Source organism: Chiloscyllium plagiosum, chromosome 38 (assembly GCF_004010195.1).
Source record: "Chiloscyllium plagiosum isolate BGI_BamShark_2017 chromosome 38, ASM401019v2, whole genome shotgun sequence".
Classification (NCBI taxonomy): Eukaryota; Metazoa; Chordata; class Chondrichthyes; order Orectolobiformes; family Hemiscylliidae; genus Chiloscyllium; species Chiloscyllium plagiosum.
The window spans coordinates 23,365,726-23,380,361 of record NC_057747.1 but is presented as its reverse complement, the minus strand read 5'-3'; the positions used below and the strand labels follow the sequence as shown (position 1 = coordinate 23,380,361).

The following is a 14,636-nucleotide window of genomic DNA, read 5'->3' as shown; positions in this document are numbered from 1 at the left end:
ACCCTCCCCGTCGCCCCTCACCCTGTCAGTGCCCCTCACCCTCCCAGACTGCGCCCGCACATCTGACTCCTCCCCTCCACCCCAACTCCCCCATTGCCCTGACGACCGGCCCCGCCCATCAATGGCCCCCGCCCTCCTCCTCCTCACACCCCCCCGTTCCCTCCGGGAGTTGAGTCGTACGGACTCCGTCCACAACCGACTGGCGGATCGGGACGGAGAGAGCAGCCCAACAACAGGTGACATATAGCAGGCGGGCGGCCGCCCGGCCCTACCTTACCTCTCCTCTCCCACAGTTTCCGTGATGTGGAGAGGGCGGGCGGACGGCCTGCCTCCCTCTCTGCTTTCCCCCCCTCCAACCGTCACCGCGTCGGCCACGCCCTCCCGCGTCATTACGTAAGGGCGTACGCAGACCCCGCCCACTGATACAAGGAAGCCAAAGTTGAATTGGATTGCTCCAGGGCTCCCTGCAGGGCTCCAAGCGAGCCTGAGTGCAAGGTCATGGGCAGACCAGCAACAGATGTGATCTCGCTCACTTTTATTATGCTAATGACAGATCAAAGGTCTGAAAGCTTAATTCTGTTTCTCTTTCCGAAGATTGTTTAAAAACATACTGACTCTCTTCAGCATTTTCTGTTTTTATTTCAAATTTCTAGCACCCGTAGATTCCTGCTTTACAAAAACCTTAATTCTGTCCCTGTTCCCCCAGATGCTGTCCGACCTGCCAAGTACTTCAGACATTTGATTTCAGCATCTGCTTTATTTCAGCTGTGGGTTAAAATGCATTCAAATATTCAGTTTCTAAATGATTCAAGTGTTATAAAATATAGAATTGTTGTTGATTATTATTCCTGGTTTCAATGAGACTGAGAAACAAACGTAACTTTAGGGCAAAATACTGCAATGCAAGAAAATCACAAAATGTTAGTTAATCTTTGAAAGTTAGCTATTGTTTCTGGCGTAGACCCTTAACATTTTCTCTCTTCGTAAATATCTTGTCTAAAGTCCTTCATAGACAATAATTTATGAGGTGCAGTCACAATTATTCCTTGCCACCTTGCTACAAACATTAAATCGAGATCACGTTGTGTTTCGGGCTCGGATGGTTTTAAAGGAGCGCCGCCAATATTTATGAATGTGGCGAACAAGGTGATAATGACCAATCTATTTCCGTGATGTTGACTGAATAAGAGACATCTTCAAAACAAACAAGAAGGGTCTGACAATTAGAGGAAGTTAAAAATTACACAACACCAAGTTATAGTCCATCAGGTTTATTTGGAAGTACAAGCTTTCGGAGCGCTGCTCCCTCGTCAGGTACTTTATTTGAGGAAGAACCACCTCCAAAAAGGAATTGGGTGAATTTGTAAAAACTCATTAAAATTAGAAGAAAAAAGTAAGATTTAACACTAATAGAAGGATACTGAAAATTTTGAATAATAGGAAATGTATATAATATTGAAATAAATGGGCCGATTTCCAACACAGCTGTCCCTGCCATGCCCGACGACATATACAAGCAGATGTGGTAAGAGAAAATGTTGGCAAACTCAGCAGATCTGATAACCTCCGCAGAGGAACAGATCGGATATTATTTGCTATTTCGCCACCATTCGTTCGAACTTATCGTACGGGTGAACGGTCTGAAAGATGAAACACCCATGACCCTATCGCTAAAAAAAAGTTCCTCACTGGAGAAACTCTGCAGGTCTTACAGCATCTGTAGAGAGAAAGCAGAGCTAATGTTTCAATTCTAGTGATCCTTGTGCTTTCAAACTACAGATACTGCCGGATCTGCTGAGTTTCTCCAGCAATTTTCATTTCAGATCTTCAGCGTCCGCAGTTTGTTTTATTTCACTGACATTTGTTGTTGGTTACCAAGGTTTGCAAACGCTCGGCGTTTCTCTGCACATGGGAAGCAGTTTGTCTACTTGTAATTGGAGAGGTGGTTGACGGAGTTAAATAGTTCGTATGGGAAGTAGACTATATGATTTTTGTTGTGCTTTTGAATTTTACAAAAGGAACAAACTCATTAAACACAGTAACAGAACGGAGAGATGGGGGAAAAGTGAATCAACCTTCGGCAGTTCCAGGCTGTCGCCACCTGGGGCTGGATCTGATTGGCGAATGGCTGGATACATTGAGCCAATCGGCTCTGGCCGCTAGATGATTGGCGGTAGCCCCTGGCACCTTATCCCGCCCCTGATTGGCGGGTCCGACTGAGTGACAGCTGGAATGCTCGCCCCCGCACTCTGATTGGCCGTTGCGCCCTGGTTCCCGCCCTCCAGGTCCTTCCACAGCCGCGTCCGTCGCTGCGGAACGAGAGGGGACACGGAGTAATCCCCCACCTCCTGCCACCCCTTTCCCCCTTTTAGTGCCCCCCCCCCCTTCCCCTCCCCTCCATTCTTTTCCCCTCCCCTCTCTCCCCGGGCGCTGGTCACGGCTCCACATTGTCGGCGATGGCGACTGCGGCAAGGGCGCTGCTCTCCGCCGCCCTGGGCAGCACCCGGACGGCGGCGGCCGCTAGCAGCTTCAGCGGGCTGGGCGTCAGCAGGCAGCAGCAGCAGCAGCGGACGGTGAGTGAGCTTCCTGGAGTGGGGTCTGTCTCCCACCCACCGAGCATTCCGGGTCTCCCCGCCCACCTTGGCTGAGGTGGAAGAGTACTCTCTTTACCCACTTTGGGAGGGTGGGGTGGTGTGATCCTCCTTCCAAGATGTCCCAGCACCTCTTCAAGGATTTCCCATCCTGTGCCCACCCCAAACTTCGGGGGGGCTTGGTGTTCGTTTTCCTCCTCCACTACTGTTGGGGGCGGGGTTAGTTTTCCACCTGGAGCATTGCAGCATCTTTAGAGAGATTTCCTATTCCCTCCCTCGTCTTTCGGGTATCCCCCCACTTTGTGTCCTATTTCTCTTTCTCTCCCTGCCCCCTCCCACAATGCACCCTAAAGAGTGTTCCTATCTTTCCCCTTCCACTCTTGGGCTTCCCTTCTCCCGCCCTGGGGCTACCTGCTGACAGACAAGCTGCTGCAGTCATCCCTTGGGTCAGGAGTGGATGGAACTGCACTGGGACTTGTACTCTTCAAGAATACGATGAGTAAGAGATATAGTGGGTGACTGTCTGTCAGTTTACACCCCTTCCCCCAAGGAGGCAGCTCCTCCCTGCGGCTCACTCTGGATGGAAACTCTCCAGAAAGCACCTGGTCTTTGCTACAGTGCCCCAGGATGTGGCAGATCCTGGGTGAATGGTGATGAAAAGTTTTGATGCTTTTTTTTTTAAGAGCAATAAGGAACCTTTGACTAAAGAGAGGGAGGAAGGAAGTGATTTCACTTTATTGGGCTGGGAGCTGGAGAGGGTGAAGCATGCGATAAGCAGGAAGGAGACAGGAGAACTGCTGCAGGGCTGTCTAACATTTCACTTGAAAGATGCACGGTTGTTATGCTGCAAGAAATATCAAAGGGAATAGCACTGAAATTACTTGACATCAGAGTTTGCTAGCTGAAATTCCTTGGTTCCCTCTTGCTAATGATGTGCATTGCAAATACCTGCTGCACTGTCCAGATGATTCAAGGTGTCTCTGCTTGTGAAACTATACCCTTAAACAAAAGCAACACCTTGGGAGAAGGGAGAGCAATTTGTGTTTTTTTTTCTCATGTAGGTAGTATCAAAATGTTGGATGCTGTTGCTGCAACTGGAACAGTTGGGAGTGTCTTTATGATTGGCAGATTTTTTTGCCCAGTCCAAGGATTCCTGAACAAAGTTGTGAATGAGTTATACTTGGTCGCCTGTCGTTGCTGCTCAGCCTGCATCTGTTCGTGTCACATGTTGGGATGATTAATTTAGACATTGCATGTGTTTAGATGTTAATTAAAAACTGACTGCTCCAATCATTCCCACTGTTCTCCAAACTGAGATTCCCATGAAATCCCTTGTTCCAATTACCTCATGGCAAAAGAGTTGTAAATACCATCCTTGGAGTCTTGTTTCCAGTATGGCTATTCCCAGAGCATGGAAACTGTATTACCACAGCGTTTAACAATTTGTACGTGTTTTCTGCTGCCTCTACTAAACATCTCAAGAGGCAACGCAGGGCTGTTTGGAGGCTGCTTTGCTTTTGGTTGAAATAAACATTGTGAGCATGTGAAAATAATGGTAGTATATTTGATCTTGGAAATTTGGTGAAGTAATAAGACCATTATGTTTATATTTGAGGGAGGCAGTGGCATAGTGGTATTATCATTGGATGAGTAATGTTTACACGAATGGTCCCAGGGATGAGAAACTTCACTCATGATGATTGCTGGTGAGGTTGGGACTCTTTCTCTTGGAGAGAAGACTGCAGAGAGGAGGTCTGTTGGAAGGTTTTCAAAATCATGGGGGAGCTAGGTAGAGTAGATAGGGAGAAGCTGTTCCCGCTTGTAAAAGGATCAAGAACCAGTGGGCAGAGATGGAAAGTAATTTGCAGAAGAAGCAAACGTGAGGTCTGACAAAAAGCTTTTCACACACAAGGTGGTTCGGGCTTGGCCAGTCACTACCTGGGAGTGCTTTGGAGACAGGTTCAATTGAGGACATTGTGTAATGACTTCTAAATTGCTTCAGTAGAAACAGAGTTTAGGGGTGCAAGGGAAAAAAGGCAGGAGAATATTGACGCTGGTTTCTAATGCTCATTTGAGCATCTTTCTGCATTGTAACAAGTCTGATTTACTCCTATTCAGTTGCAGCACCTACCATGCTTTAGGAATCATTCTAAATCAGGAAAATAGATAAGGTAGTTGTCATTTTGTAGTTTTCTTTTAAGACAACTTGGGTGTACTCCATGTTCTCATTGCCTTCCAGCAGGGCATCTTTCAAGCTATTTCTGTTATGTAGTGGAAAATAAGACAGTAACTGACAGCTTCAACTAATGCACATTCACTTAAATATTAATAAAGCATTGTAAAATGAATGTGTAGGACAGGCAAACTGTCACGAGGCAACATTACAAACATGTAATGATATTGCTTAAAATATTTATAAGGATAATGAGCAAGATTTCATGTCCTGAGAGAAGATGGAGAGAGCAGCTGTTTAAGACACTTCAGAAATTGTGCATATTGGGAGCAGGAATAGTTCATTTGGCTTCTTGAGTCAGCTGTGCCATTCACTGAGAGCCTGACTCCATATTCCTGTAGATTCCTGATGTATAGTTGACGATAAATAATCCATTTACTGATTTTGGAAATGTCTCCTGCCTCTGATGGAATGCAAAGTTGAGTTCTACTAACTTGTATTAAAAAGTATGGTCCATTGTGACTTATAGAAGGTCCCATTTACATGCCACTTATTGTACAGTGGATGTTGATTTACATAGGATATCTTGTACTGTGAAGGAACATGTCCTGCTTGTTAATATTGGGGAAATAGTTAATAACTTATGAAAAGAATAGAATGCCAACCCTCCATCTCATTTTATCTTCCTTGGCTCCTGTTTGAGGATTTGTTTTGAAGAGGATTTGTTTTGAATAAAATTTCTAGAAAGTACTGAGCAAGTAGTTTATGTGGACAGAAAAACAAGAGTTAATGTTTCAGCTTGATATTTTGATGGGAGCTTATTGTCTCTTAATTTCTTTTAAGATTGTAGTCCAATACTGTTTGCTTTCTAACTTGACCCTGATTGCTTCACCACTTGCCAATGACTGAGGGCATTGAGTGATTACAGTATTTAGATAGGAATGGTGTGTCGGGATATGGGGAAAAGGCACGAGGTTGACTTTAGATAAGAGTATTGAGTATAAGAGAACTCAGACTTCTCCAGTTTCCTCATTTCCCCTCCCCCCACCTTGTCTCAGTCAAATCCCTCGAACTCAGCACCGCCTTCCTAACCTGCAATGCGCTTTTCCAGCAACACATTTTCAGTTTAGATAAGAGTAAGGAACAATAGGCCGAATGGCCTCAATGTGCATTGAGACAATGCTGCTTAGATTGCAGCTTCCTTGAAGGATAGGAGGATCCAAGAGCAAAGCAGGTTGTGTGCTGACTCCGACAAGCTTCTGCATTGAATGAGCTGTTAACTGAGGCCACCCCTAATGTTTGTCTGAATCAGGGCCACATCTTTCCAAACGTATCTGCACTTGAATACATTCCAAATGCTGATGTGACCATCAGGGCTTTTCAAACCCATCAGTGTAACCAATCTCACGCAGATATTCATAGGTTCCTGGCAGGACCCTATTCCCCCAGGTCCTAAACCCCTCCTGAAGACTGACAGTCTAGTCATTAAAGAAGATATTTTTACATTTGCTGCCAAAGGACATAGAATAACTGGAGAAGATACAATAAGATAATTATACAGGACAGAACTGAGAGGTGATATACCTGTCCAAACAGATTGAACAGTCTAGGCTCTTTTCTCAATGTATCAGAGGTTTTGAAAATGCTTAGTAAGATTAATGTAGAGGAGATGTGAGAAATATTAGGATTTTTAGGTTAGTTCATGGAAGGTGGGCATCACTGGCTAGGCCAGCATTTATTGCCTATTTCAAGAGTCAACCACATTGACCAAGTCAGGATAGCAGGTGTCCTTGCAAAATACTAATGATCCAAATGTCTGTATAACAATTGATGGTGTGTATAGGGTCACCATTAGACCATTTTTTTCTATTTCAGAATTTTACTGTAAAAATGTTACATTTCATTTGCCTATAAGTTTGACACCACTGTATTCTCACACAAACATCTCTGTCTCAGGCCTGCTGCAGTGCTCCAGTGAGGCTCAGTGAAACTTGATCAACAGCATCTCATTTTCTGCTTGGGGTCCCCGCAGCCTAGGACTCCGCAGAGAGTTCAATAATGCAAGAATCTGATTATATCCTTCCATAGTTTTTTTTACCCATACCCTGGTCATGTCATTGACGTGGGTTGCTTTCAGCACAGACTATCCATTCTCTCCTGTTGTCATTATCACTTATTCATCTGTCTCTCACACTCTGTCGTCTCTTCTCCTAACCACTGACTTTAGCATCAATACCACTTTTTCTTACCTGCTATCAGCTCTGATGAAGTCACCAGACTCAAACCATTAACTCTGTTTTACTCTACACAGATGCTGCTAGACCTGCTGAGCAATTTGTGTTTTTGTTTAACATTTCACTGCACTTTCTGGGTGAGATTTGAACCCATATCCCCACAACCTTAGCCTGGGTCCCTAGATTTGAATTCAATAAAAAATCTGGAATTAAAAGCCATTCTGACGGTGACCATGAAAGCAGCACGGTGGCACAGTAGTTAGCACTGCTGCCTCACAGCGCCAGAGACCTGGGTTCAATTCCCGCCTCAGGCGACTGACTGTGTGGAGTTTGCACATTCTCCCTGTGTCTGCGTGGGTTTCCTCCAGGTGCTCTGGTTTCCTCCCACAGTCCAAAGATGTGCAGGTCAGGTGAATTGGCCATGCTAAATTGCCCGTAGTGTTAGGTGCAGGGGTATATGTAGGGGAATGGGTCTGGGTGGGTGCGCTTCGGCGGGTTGGTGTGGACTTGTTGGGCCGAAGGGCCTGTTTCCATACTGTAAGTAATCTAATCTAATCTAATTCACTATTGAATGTTGTAAAAACATCTGGTTCATTAATGTCCTTTATGGAAGAAAATTGGCTATGCTTACCTGGTCTGGCCTACACGTGACTCCAGAGCTGCTGTGATGATACTCAGGAAACAGCAAGATATGTCGGTCGAGCCATCAATGTGACATCCCCATAAGCTAAGTAGAAAAATAGGTATTCAGCAGGTGGTTGGAGAAATAAAAAGATGCCAGGAGTTCACTGAGCCGAGAACAGGAGGAGACACTCAAACTGCATATTCCAGGCGCTATGCTGAATCTACTTGGAGCAATGTGAGAATGGAATATAGACAAGATTATTAAAAATGGAACTTTGCACTGACAATGATCGTTACCATTACTAAGAAAGTACAACAGAGGAACAGGCTGTTCAGTTTGCAAGTTTGTTGCCCATCCTACTTATTCAAACCCCATTAACAGATCCTTCCGTGTTCTTCTGTTCTATAAAACACTGCCCATCAGGCAGCTGAAAGAAAGCTTCTGGCCTTATAGAAGATTCGCGAATTGTTGTGTTGGGGAATTCTTTGCAGACAATACACATCATGCGCATTAATAATCTCCTTCCTATGAAATTGAGATCCCCCTTCAAGGTGAGTGGAATATACTTGGGGCATCAAATGTGCCACTGATTTGACGGAGTCTGTTAGTTTGTTTCTCAAATACTGCAGCTCAAGTTAAACACAATATGTTGAAGGATCTGAAGGGCCATTCTTGTGCTCTTTCTTAAGTAGGAGGTTGGGAGAATAACTGGTTTAAAGAAACAAATTGGCTGGAGAAAGTTGCAGAGATGAGTAATGAGCACTAACAACATGGGGTAATGATCCTAATAGCACATCCATCATAATACAGCCATACCGTGCTTGGCTGATCTTTAACTGTTAACGTTTCTCTCAAATGTTTCATATCCAATAGTTTTGTGCCGCAATTGCTGTTTGTGTATATATTTCTGAAGAGTTGTACTTGAACTTTGAACATGTATAATTGTTTTAGGAGAATAGGAAGAGAAGTAGGCTGTTCAGCCCTTCGATACTGACCTGCTGTTCAAGACCAGGTTGGTAGTCTCCTCAAAACATCTTACCATGCTATCCCAGGTATTAGCCATTAGTCTGCAGAAATCTATTAATCTCTGTATTGCACCTATTCGATGACTGAGTTTCTGCAATCCTTTGAGATAGATAGAGAATTCCAAAGATTTGGAGGGACATAATTAAGCTAAAAGGCAGTTTTGTTGTTTGAATCTTTCAAAAGGAAAGACTGCTGCATGCAGTAGGTGGAATGCAAACTGATCATGAATTCCATGGGAGGTCATTCAGTCCCCTGAACCTGTCCCGTGATTCAATAAGATCAAGGTTGAACCGCGTGTGACCTTAACATCCCTTTCATCCCTGCATTCAGCCTCCCACCACCATTTCTCTCCCCCCTGCAAAAAACAAATCTTTGACTGTCTTGCTGATCAAAACTCAGCCTTGAACATATTCACTAACTTGCCTCCGCTGCCTTTTGGGGAAGAGAATTCCAAAGTCTGTTGACTCTCAGAGAGGAAAAGAATACGCCTTTATTTCCTTCACCTTAATAGAAGACTCTTTTTAGTTTAATAAAGCGGCACAGTGGCTCAGTGATTAGCATTGCAGCCTCACAGCACCAGGAACCCGGGTTTGATTCCAGCCTCGGGCGACTGTGCAACCTCCACACAAACATTCTCCCCATGTCTGCGTGGGTTTGCTCCGGATGCTCCAGTTTCCTCCCACAATCCAAAGATGTGCAGGTTAGATGGATTGGCCATGCTAAATTGACCATATTGTTAAGTACATTAGTTAGAGGGAGATGTGTCTGGGTGGGTTGCTGTTCGGAGGGTCGATGTGGACTTGTTGGGTCAAATGGCCTGTTTCCACACTGTAGGGAATCTTAAAAATCTTAAACTCTGCCACTTTGTTCTTGTCCGGGCGCTTTATACGATCCTCCCAATGATATTCTGAATAAAGAGGATAGGTCTGTAAGATCCTCCATTTTGAGAGGTGAGGATTTTATTTTAATGGTGAGGTGAGGTTCTATTTTAATCGCCCAATTATGAATTTTGAGCACAAGTGTGCTGCTTCATGAACTGAGGGTGGAGGTCCCTGATGATACCGATGTAAAACGGTGGATAATTGGTTTATGGAAAGTCACATGGCAACAGACACTTTGTGATGATACAAATAAAACAAGTATTCATAATTAATAACGCAGCTATAAATAATCATTGGAATAATTTTGCCAAACCCTTTATGATTTCATCCTTCATGAACATTTCAATATGCAAGCAATTATACTGTATTGCGAAATGCAGGACTGCTTAATTCGTGGAAATTACTCTATTGCGATCTGCACTTTACTTTAAAGCTGATAGGTCATTGTCAGGTTGGGGTTAAGCTTTTAATTGCATATTATTTGAATTTAATAAATTTGGGAATTGGGCTGTCTGAATTGGGCTTTCTTCGACATCTTATTTGTGGAATGGTGCTTTTTCCCCTTGATTCCATTCTGTCGCGCATTTACTTTTGGAGCAAGAGTTTGAGGTTGGAGAAATAGGATTTTAGATTTCTAGTAAAGTCTGTTATGAGAAACAGAATGGTTGGGTATATTTATGTAAACAATATACAACAGTGTACTTCTATGAGCTAAAGTGTCCTTACACAATAATCTACAAACATGGTGTTGAGGTCAACAAAGAAAATTGCAATTGAAGGATCACTTTTGGTGTAGTGATCTTAAGAATGCCTCTTAGTAGCATTTGACTTTTTGAAACTGGATAGTGAAGTGCTTTGTTACTTTTTGCATGAAACTGGTTTCCCGAAACTGACCTAAAAGCCCCAGCTATACCCTTTTTGTTCCTCTCAGGAAAGGGGATTTGTCATGTCTATCAGCACCTCGGGTGTTTGGGCCATAAGGTGATCAGAACCATTGCCCCACTCTCATTGGAGTCAAGTAAGGACTGGGCAGCGATCTCTCCAATGCAATAAGGGAGACTTGGTGAAGCAGCTTGATTGGAGGATTTTGTAAAGCCGGCATTGAGTACATTGAAGAGGTGGCTTTTCAGGACTTGTTCAGATTTCAGTATTAATCCATTGACAGAAAAACTAAGCATAAGTTTTTGTGACTTACTGGAGAAAAGTAGTAAAAGGAATGAAGACTTTTTTTAATATTACCATTTTCACAACCATGTGATCTTGCAAAGTTCCTTGCAGCCACTGAAGTATCTCTTGAAATCTATTCATTGTAATGTGATTTTGCAAAGCATTGCACTGCAGGGACCAGTATCCTTTGCTCCCACACGTAAGCCTGGTTTAATGGTTGTCATGGAGGTTTGATTCTGGTTGCCTGTGCCCCCAACCCCAGTGCCAGCACTGACATCGTGCTCTGTTTGCATTTCTTGGGAAGTGGCAATTTTCAAGCCTCAGAACGGGGTTACAGTGGGAGCAACTTTTGGAAGTGCTGTTGTATCCAGAGGATTGGCATTGTCCGGATACTTGCAGTGAGGGATCCCTATCTCCCTTGGACTTGCTGGGCTAGTTTGTGAATTGGCATTTGTCATTTGATGTCAACAATAAACCTGATCGCTAATACACAAGAGGAGTAGCATTATAGCAGAAGGATGATGTATATTTTTAATATCCTATTTCAGACAGATTTTGTACTTTTGAGCTGCACATTACTCAACTTAGTTTGCATTTAAAAGGAAGCTCACTTTCAGGCCTGTGGTGTATCCATTCCAGCCATTTCATCCACGGTTCCTCAGGTTACTAACTTCCCACTTGTGGATGGTATCCCAGGCCATCAAAGCAGTTGTACCTTCATGACGTAGCAAAAGTCCAAAGGAACTTAAGAGGATTGGCAGCCAACAGGATTCGAGTCAGGAGTCATGATTCCGGGAGAGGCCTGATTAAAGGTTTTCACAGAGAGAAGGAGAGCATTCTCGTGCAATGTTGGCAGAGCCAAGGTGTCTCCACGTATTGGAGGGTAGCTGGGATTGGGAAGAAGTGTAGACAAATGACTAGAATTGTAAAGTTGAAGAGCATGTGCTGCTAGTTTGTGAATTGGCATTTGTCATTTGATGTCAACAATAAACCTGATCGCTAATACACAAGAGGAGTAGCATAATAGCAGAAGGATGATGTATATTTTTAATATCCTATTTCAGACAGATTTTGTACTTTTGAGCTGCCCATTACTCAACTTAGTTTGTATTTAAAAGGAAGCTCACTTTCAGGCCTGTGGTGTATCCATTCCAGCCATTTCATCCACGGTTCCTCAGGTTACTAACTTCCCACTTGTGGATGGTATCCCAGGCCATCAAAGCAGTTGTACCTTCATGATGTAGCAAAAGTCCAAAGGAACTTAAGAGGATTGGCAGCCAACAGGATTCGAGTCAGGAGTCATGACTCCGGGAGAGGCCTGATTAAAGGTTTTCACAGCGAGAAGGAGAGCATTCTCGTGCAATGTTGGCAGAGCCAAGGTGTCTCCACGTATTGGAGGGTAGCTGGGATTGGGAAGAAGTGTAGACAAATGACTAGAATTGTAAAGTTGAAGAGCATGTGCTGAAACTGGGGTGTGAAAATGAAGTATGACCAGAATATGAGATTGTTGTAAACCAACTTGCAAAGATCGAGAAATGTGAATTTCGGGCGTTCGATGAAGGCCAGGTTTGCCTCCAAGAGATTGAGTTGAGGGATGGAGTTGTCATTATGCATATGGGTGGCTCAGTGGTTAGCACTGCTGCCTCACAGCACCAGGGTCCCAGGTTCGATTCCAGCCTCGGGCGACTGTCTCTGTGGATTTTGCACATTCTCCCCGTGTCTGCGTGGGTTTCCTCCGGGTGCTCCTGTTTCCTCCCACAGTCCAAAGATGTGCAGGTCAGGTGAATTTGCCATGTTAAATTGTCCATAGTGTTAGGTGCATTAGTCAGATAGAAATGGGTCTGGGTGGGTTACTCTTTGGAGGGCCAGTATGGACTGGTTGGGCCGAAGGGCCTGTTTCCACACTGTAGGGAATCTAATATCCTCAAGGCATCTTTTCTGGTTAAGAAAATATGTGGGATAACTGCTTTTATTAGTCAAGGCATGGATACAAGAGCAGGAAGGTTATGATGGAGCTGTATATACTGTTAGTGAGGCCACAGCTGATGTACTGTGTACAAATCTGGTCACCCCATTATAGATAGGATGTGATTGCTGCAGAGAGTGCACAGAGGAGATTCACCAGGATGTTGCTTGGGTTGGAGTGATTAAGCTATGAAGAGACCCTCATTAAGGGTGCTCTCCTTGGAGCAGAGAAGGTTGGAGGGGGGGGGGAGGGGTAGGGTGCACCCTGTTGAGGCATACAAAGTTAGGAGCGGCATAGATCAAGGGAATCTCCGCCCCTTGGTAGAAAGGTCCTTAACCAAGGGCCATAGTTTAAAGATAAGGAGCTGAAGGTTTTGACATGATTTGAGGCAACGTTTCTTCACCCAGAATGTGGTGGGTCTCCAGAACACACTAACTGAAAGAGTAGTGGAGGCAGAAACCATCAAGGTACTTAAGATATGCACTGAGAACACTACAGCCACCGTCCAAGTGCTGGAAAATGGGATTAGGACAGGTAGATGCTTGATGACTGGCACAGATACAAAGGGCCGAAGGGCCTTTTCCGTGCTATAAAAAACTTGATGACACACTGTTTTGAAGGTAACTGCTAATCATCTGCTTTGCCTGTTCTTCAGGAGCTGTATGTTCTAGACGATTTAATTCAATGTAATTTCCTTCCCTCTTCTGATTTCTCTGGTCTCTGGTTGTCAAGGTCTGGCAGCTTACTGTCAGACTCTGCTCTGAGCTAATCCGAACCGATTCTGATGACATGAGAGCGATGTTCTCCATCAGTCCTCCCCATTGCACCACTCCCAACCATTGGTTGCTGTGATTTAATGCAGGACTCTGGCACTCATTGTGAATGGTTTAGATTCTGTTTTGTCATTTGACACTGATTAAACTGCTGAAGCCCACATTGCCTTGCAAACCCTCCTTGCTCAATGAATCCCAGTGATTTATTTCACCTCTCTGATCCGGGGGAGTGCCTTGGTGCTTATTCAAGTTGACCTTGATATTTTTCACCTTGGTTGCCCAATAAGATGTGTTTGAGATTGCTGGGGTGTGGTTTCATGAAGACTAGTCCTGGCAACACTAATAACAGGTTATTTCTCATTATTATGGTGGAGAATGTATTCCTTTTGAGTAACTGTCGGTTGTGAGTGTACTCCATTAAAGGAGATTAGAATTTTATGGGCATCATTTGTATAAATTGACTTTCTTTTGATATGTGTGCTTTGATATCCTGTTCAGTATAAAGCTTTAATTAAATGTGCATAAACATTCCAATTACATTGTCTAAACAACTGTTGAAATAAGTATTGAGCCTTCCTGCAGAGCAGTGACTTGAATGGGTTATTTTAACAACGCGCTTTGAGTGACAACAGGATTGTGTTGGAGGAATGGGGACCTGGTATTGTTGGCCATCTCACACGTGGACTTGTGCTTGTCTTCCCGATCAAGGGGAAGAAGGCAGAGTAATTGCAACGTCTTGTAATTAAGAGGCACAGACTGGCACTTACATAGAAGAATACAGCGCAGTACAGGCCCTTTGGCCCTTGATGTTGCGCCGATCCAAGCCCACCTACCTATACTAACCCACTATCCTCCATATACCTATCCAATGCCCGCTTAAATGCCCATAAAGAGGGAGAGTCCACCACTGCTACTGGCAGGGCATTCCATGAACTCACGACTCGCTGAGTAAAGAACCTACCCCTAACATCTGTCCTATACCTACCAACCCTTAATTTAAAGCTATGCCCCCTCATAATAGCTGACTCCATACGTGGAAAAAGATCCTCACTGTCGACCCTATCTAAACCCCTAATCATCTTATACACCTCTATCAAGTCACCCCTAAACCTTCCTTTCTCCAATGAAAACAACCCCAAGTGCCTCACCCTTTCCTCATACGATCTTTCTACCATACCAGGAAACATCCTGGTAAACCTC

General features: G+C 44.1%; 2 protein-coding genes across 9 annotated transcripts in view; one reads left to right on the top strand and one right to left on the bottom strand.

Annotated features, from left to right (window-relative positions):
- The window catches only part of micu1 (mitochondrial calcium uptake 1), a 108,247-nt gene extending 107,867 nt beyond the window's left edge, over nucleotides 1-380 (bottom strand). For all 6 annotated transcript variants that reach the window (XM_043679120.1, XM_043679121.1, XM_043679123.1 and 3 more), the window contains exon 1: nucleotides 278-380. The gene's annotated coding sequence lies outside the window, so the exon portion shown is untranslated. The remainder of the gene's footprint in view (nucleotides 1-277) is intronic.
- A 1,895-nt stretch (nucleotides 381-2,275) lies between these two features.
- The window catches only part of mcu (mitochondrial calcium uniporter), a 158,566-nt gene continuing 146,205 nt past the window's right edge, over nucleotides 2,276-14,636 (top strand). Inside the window, exon 1 of one of the 3 annotated variants that reach the window (XM_043679131.1) lies at nucleotides 2,276-2,573. In XM_043679131.1, the coding sequence (XP_043535066.1) occupies nucleotides 2,457-2,573 (117 nt within the window). In that variant the 5' untranslated portion in view covers nucleotides 2,276-2,456. Of the gene's footprint in view, nucleotides 2,574-8,648; nucleotides 8,676-14,636 lie in introns of those variants that run through there. The other 2 variants (XM_043679129.1, XM_043679130.1) reach the window with 2 other exon arrangements.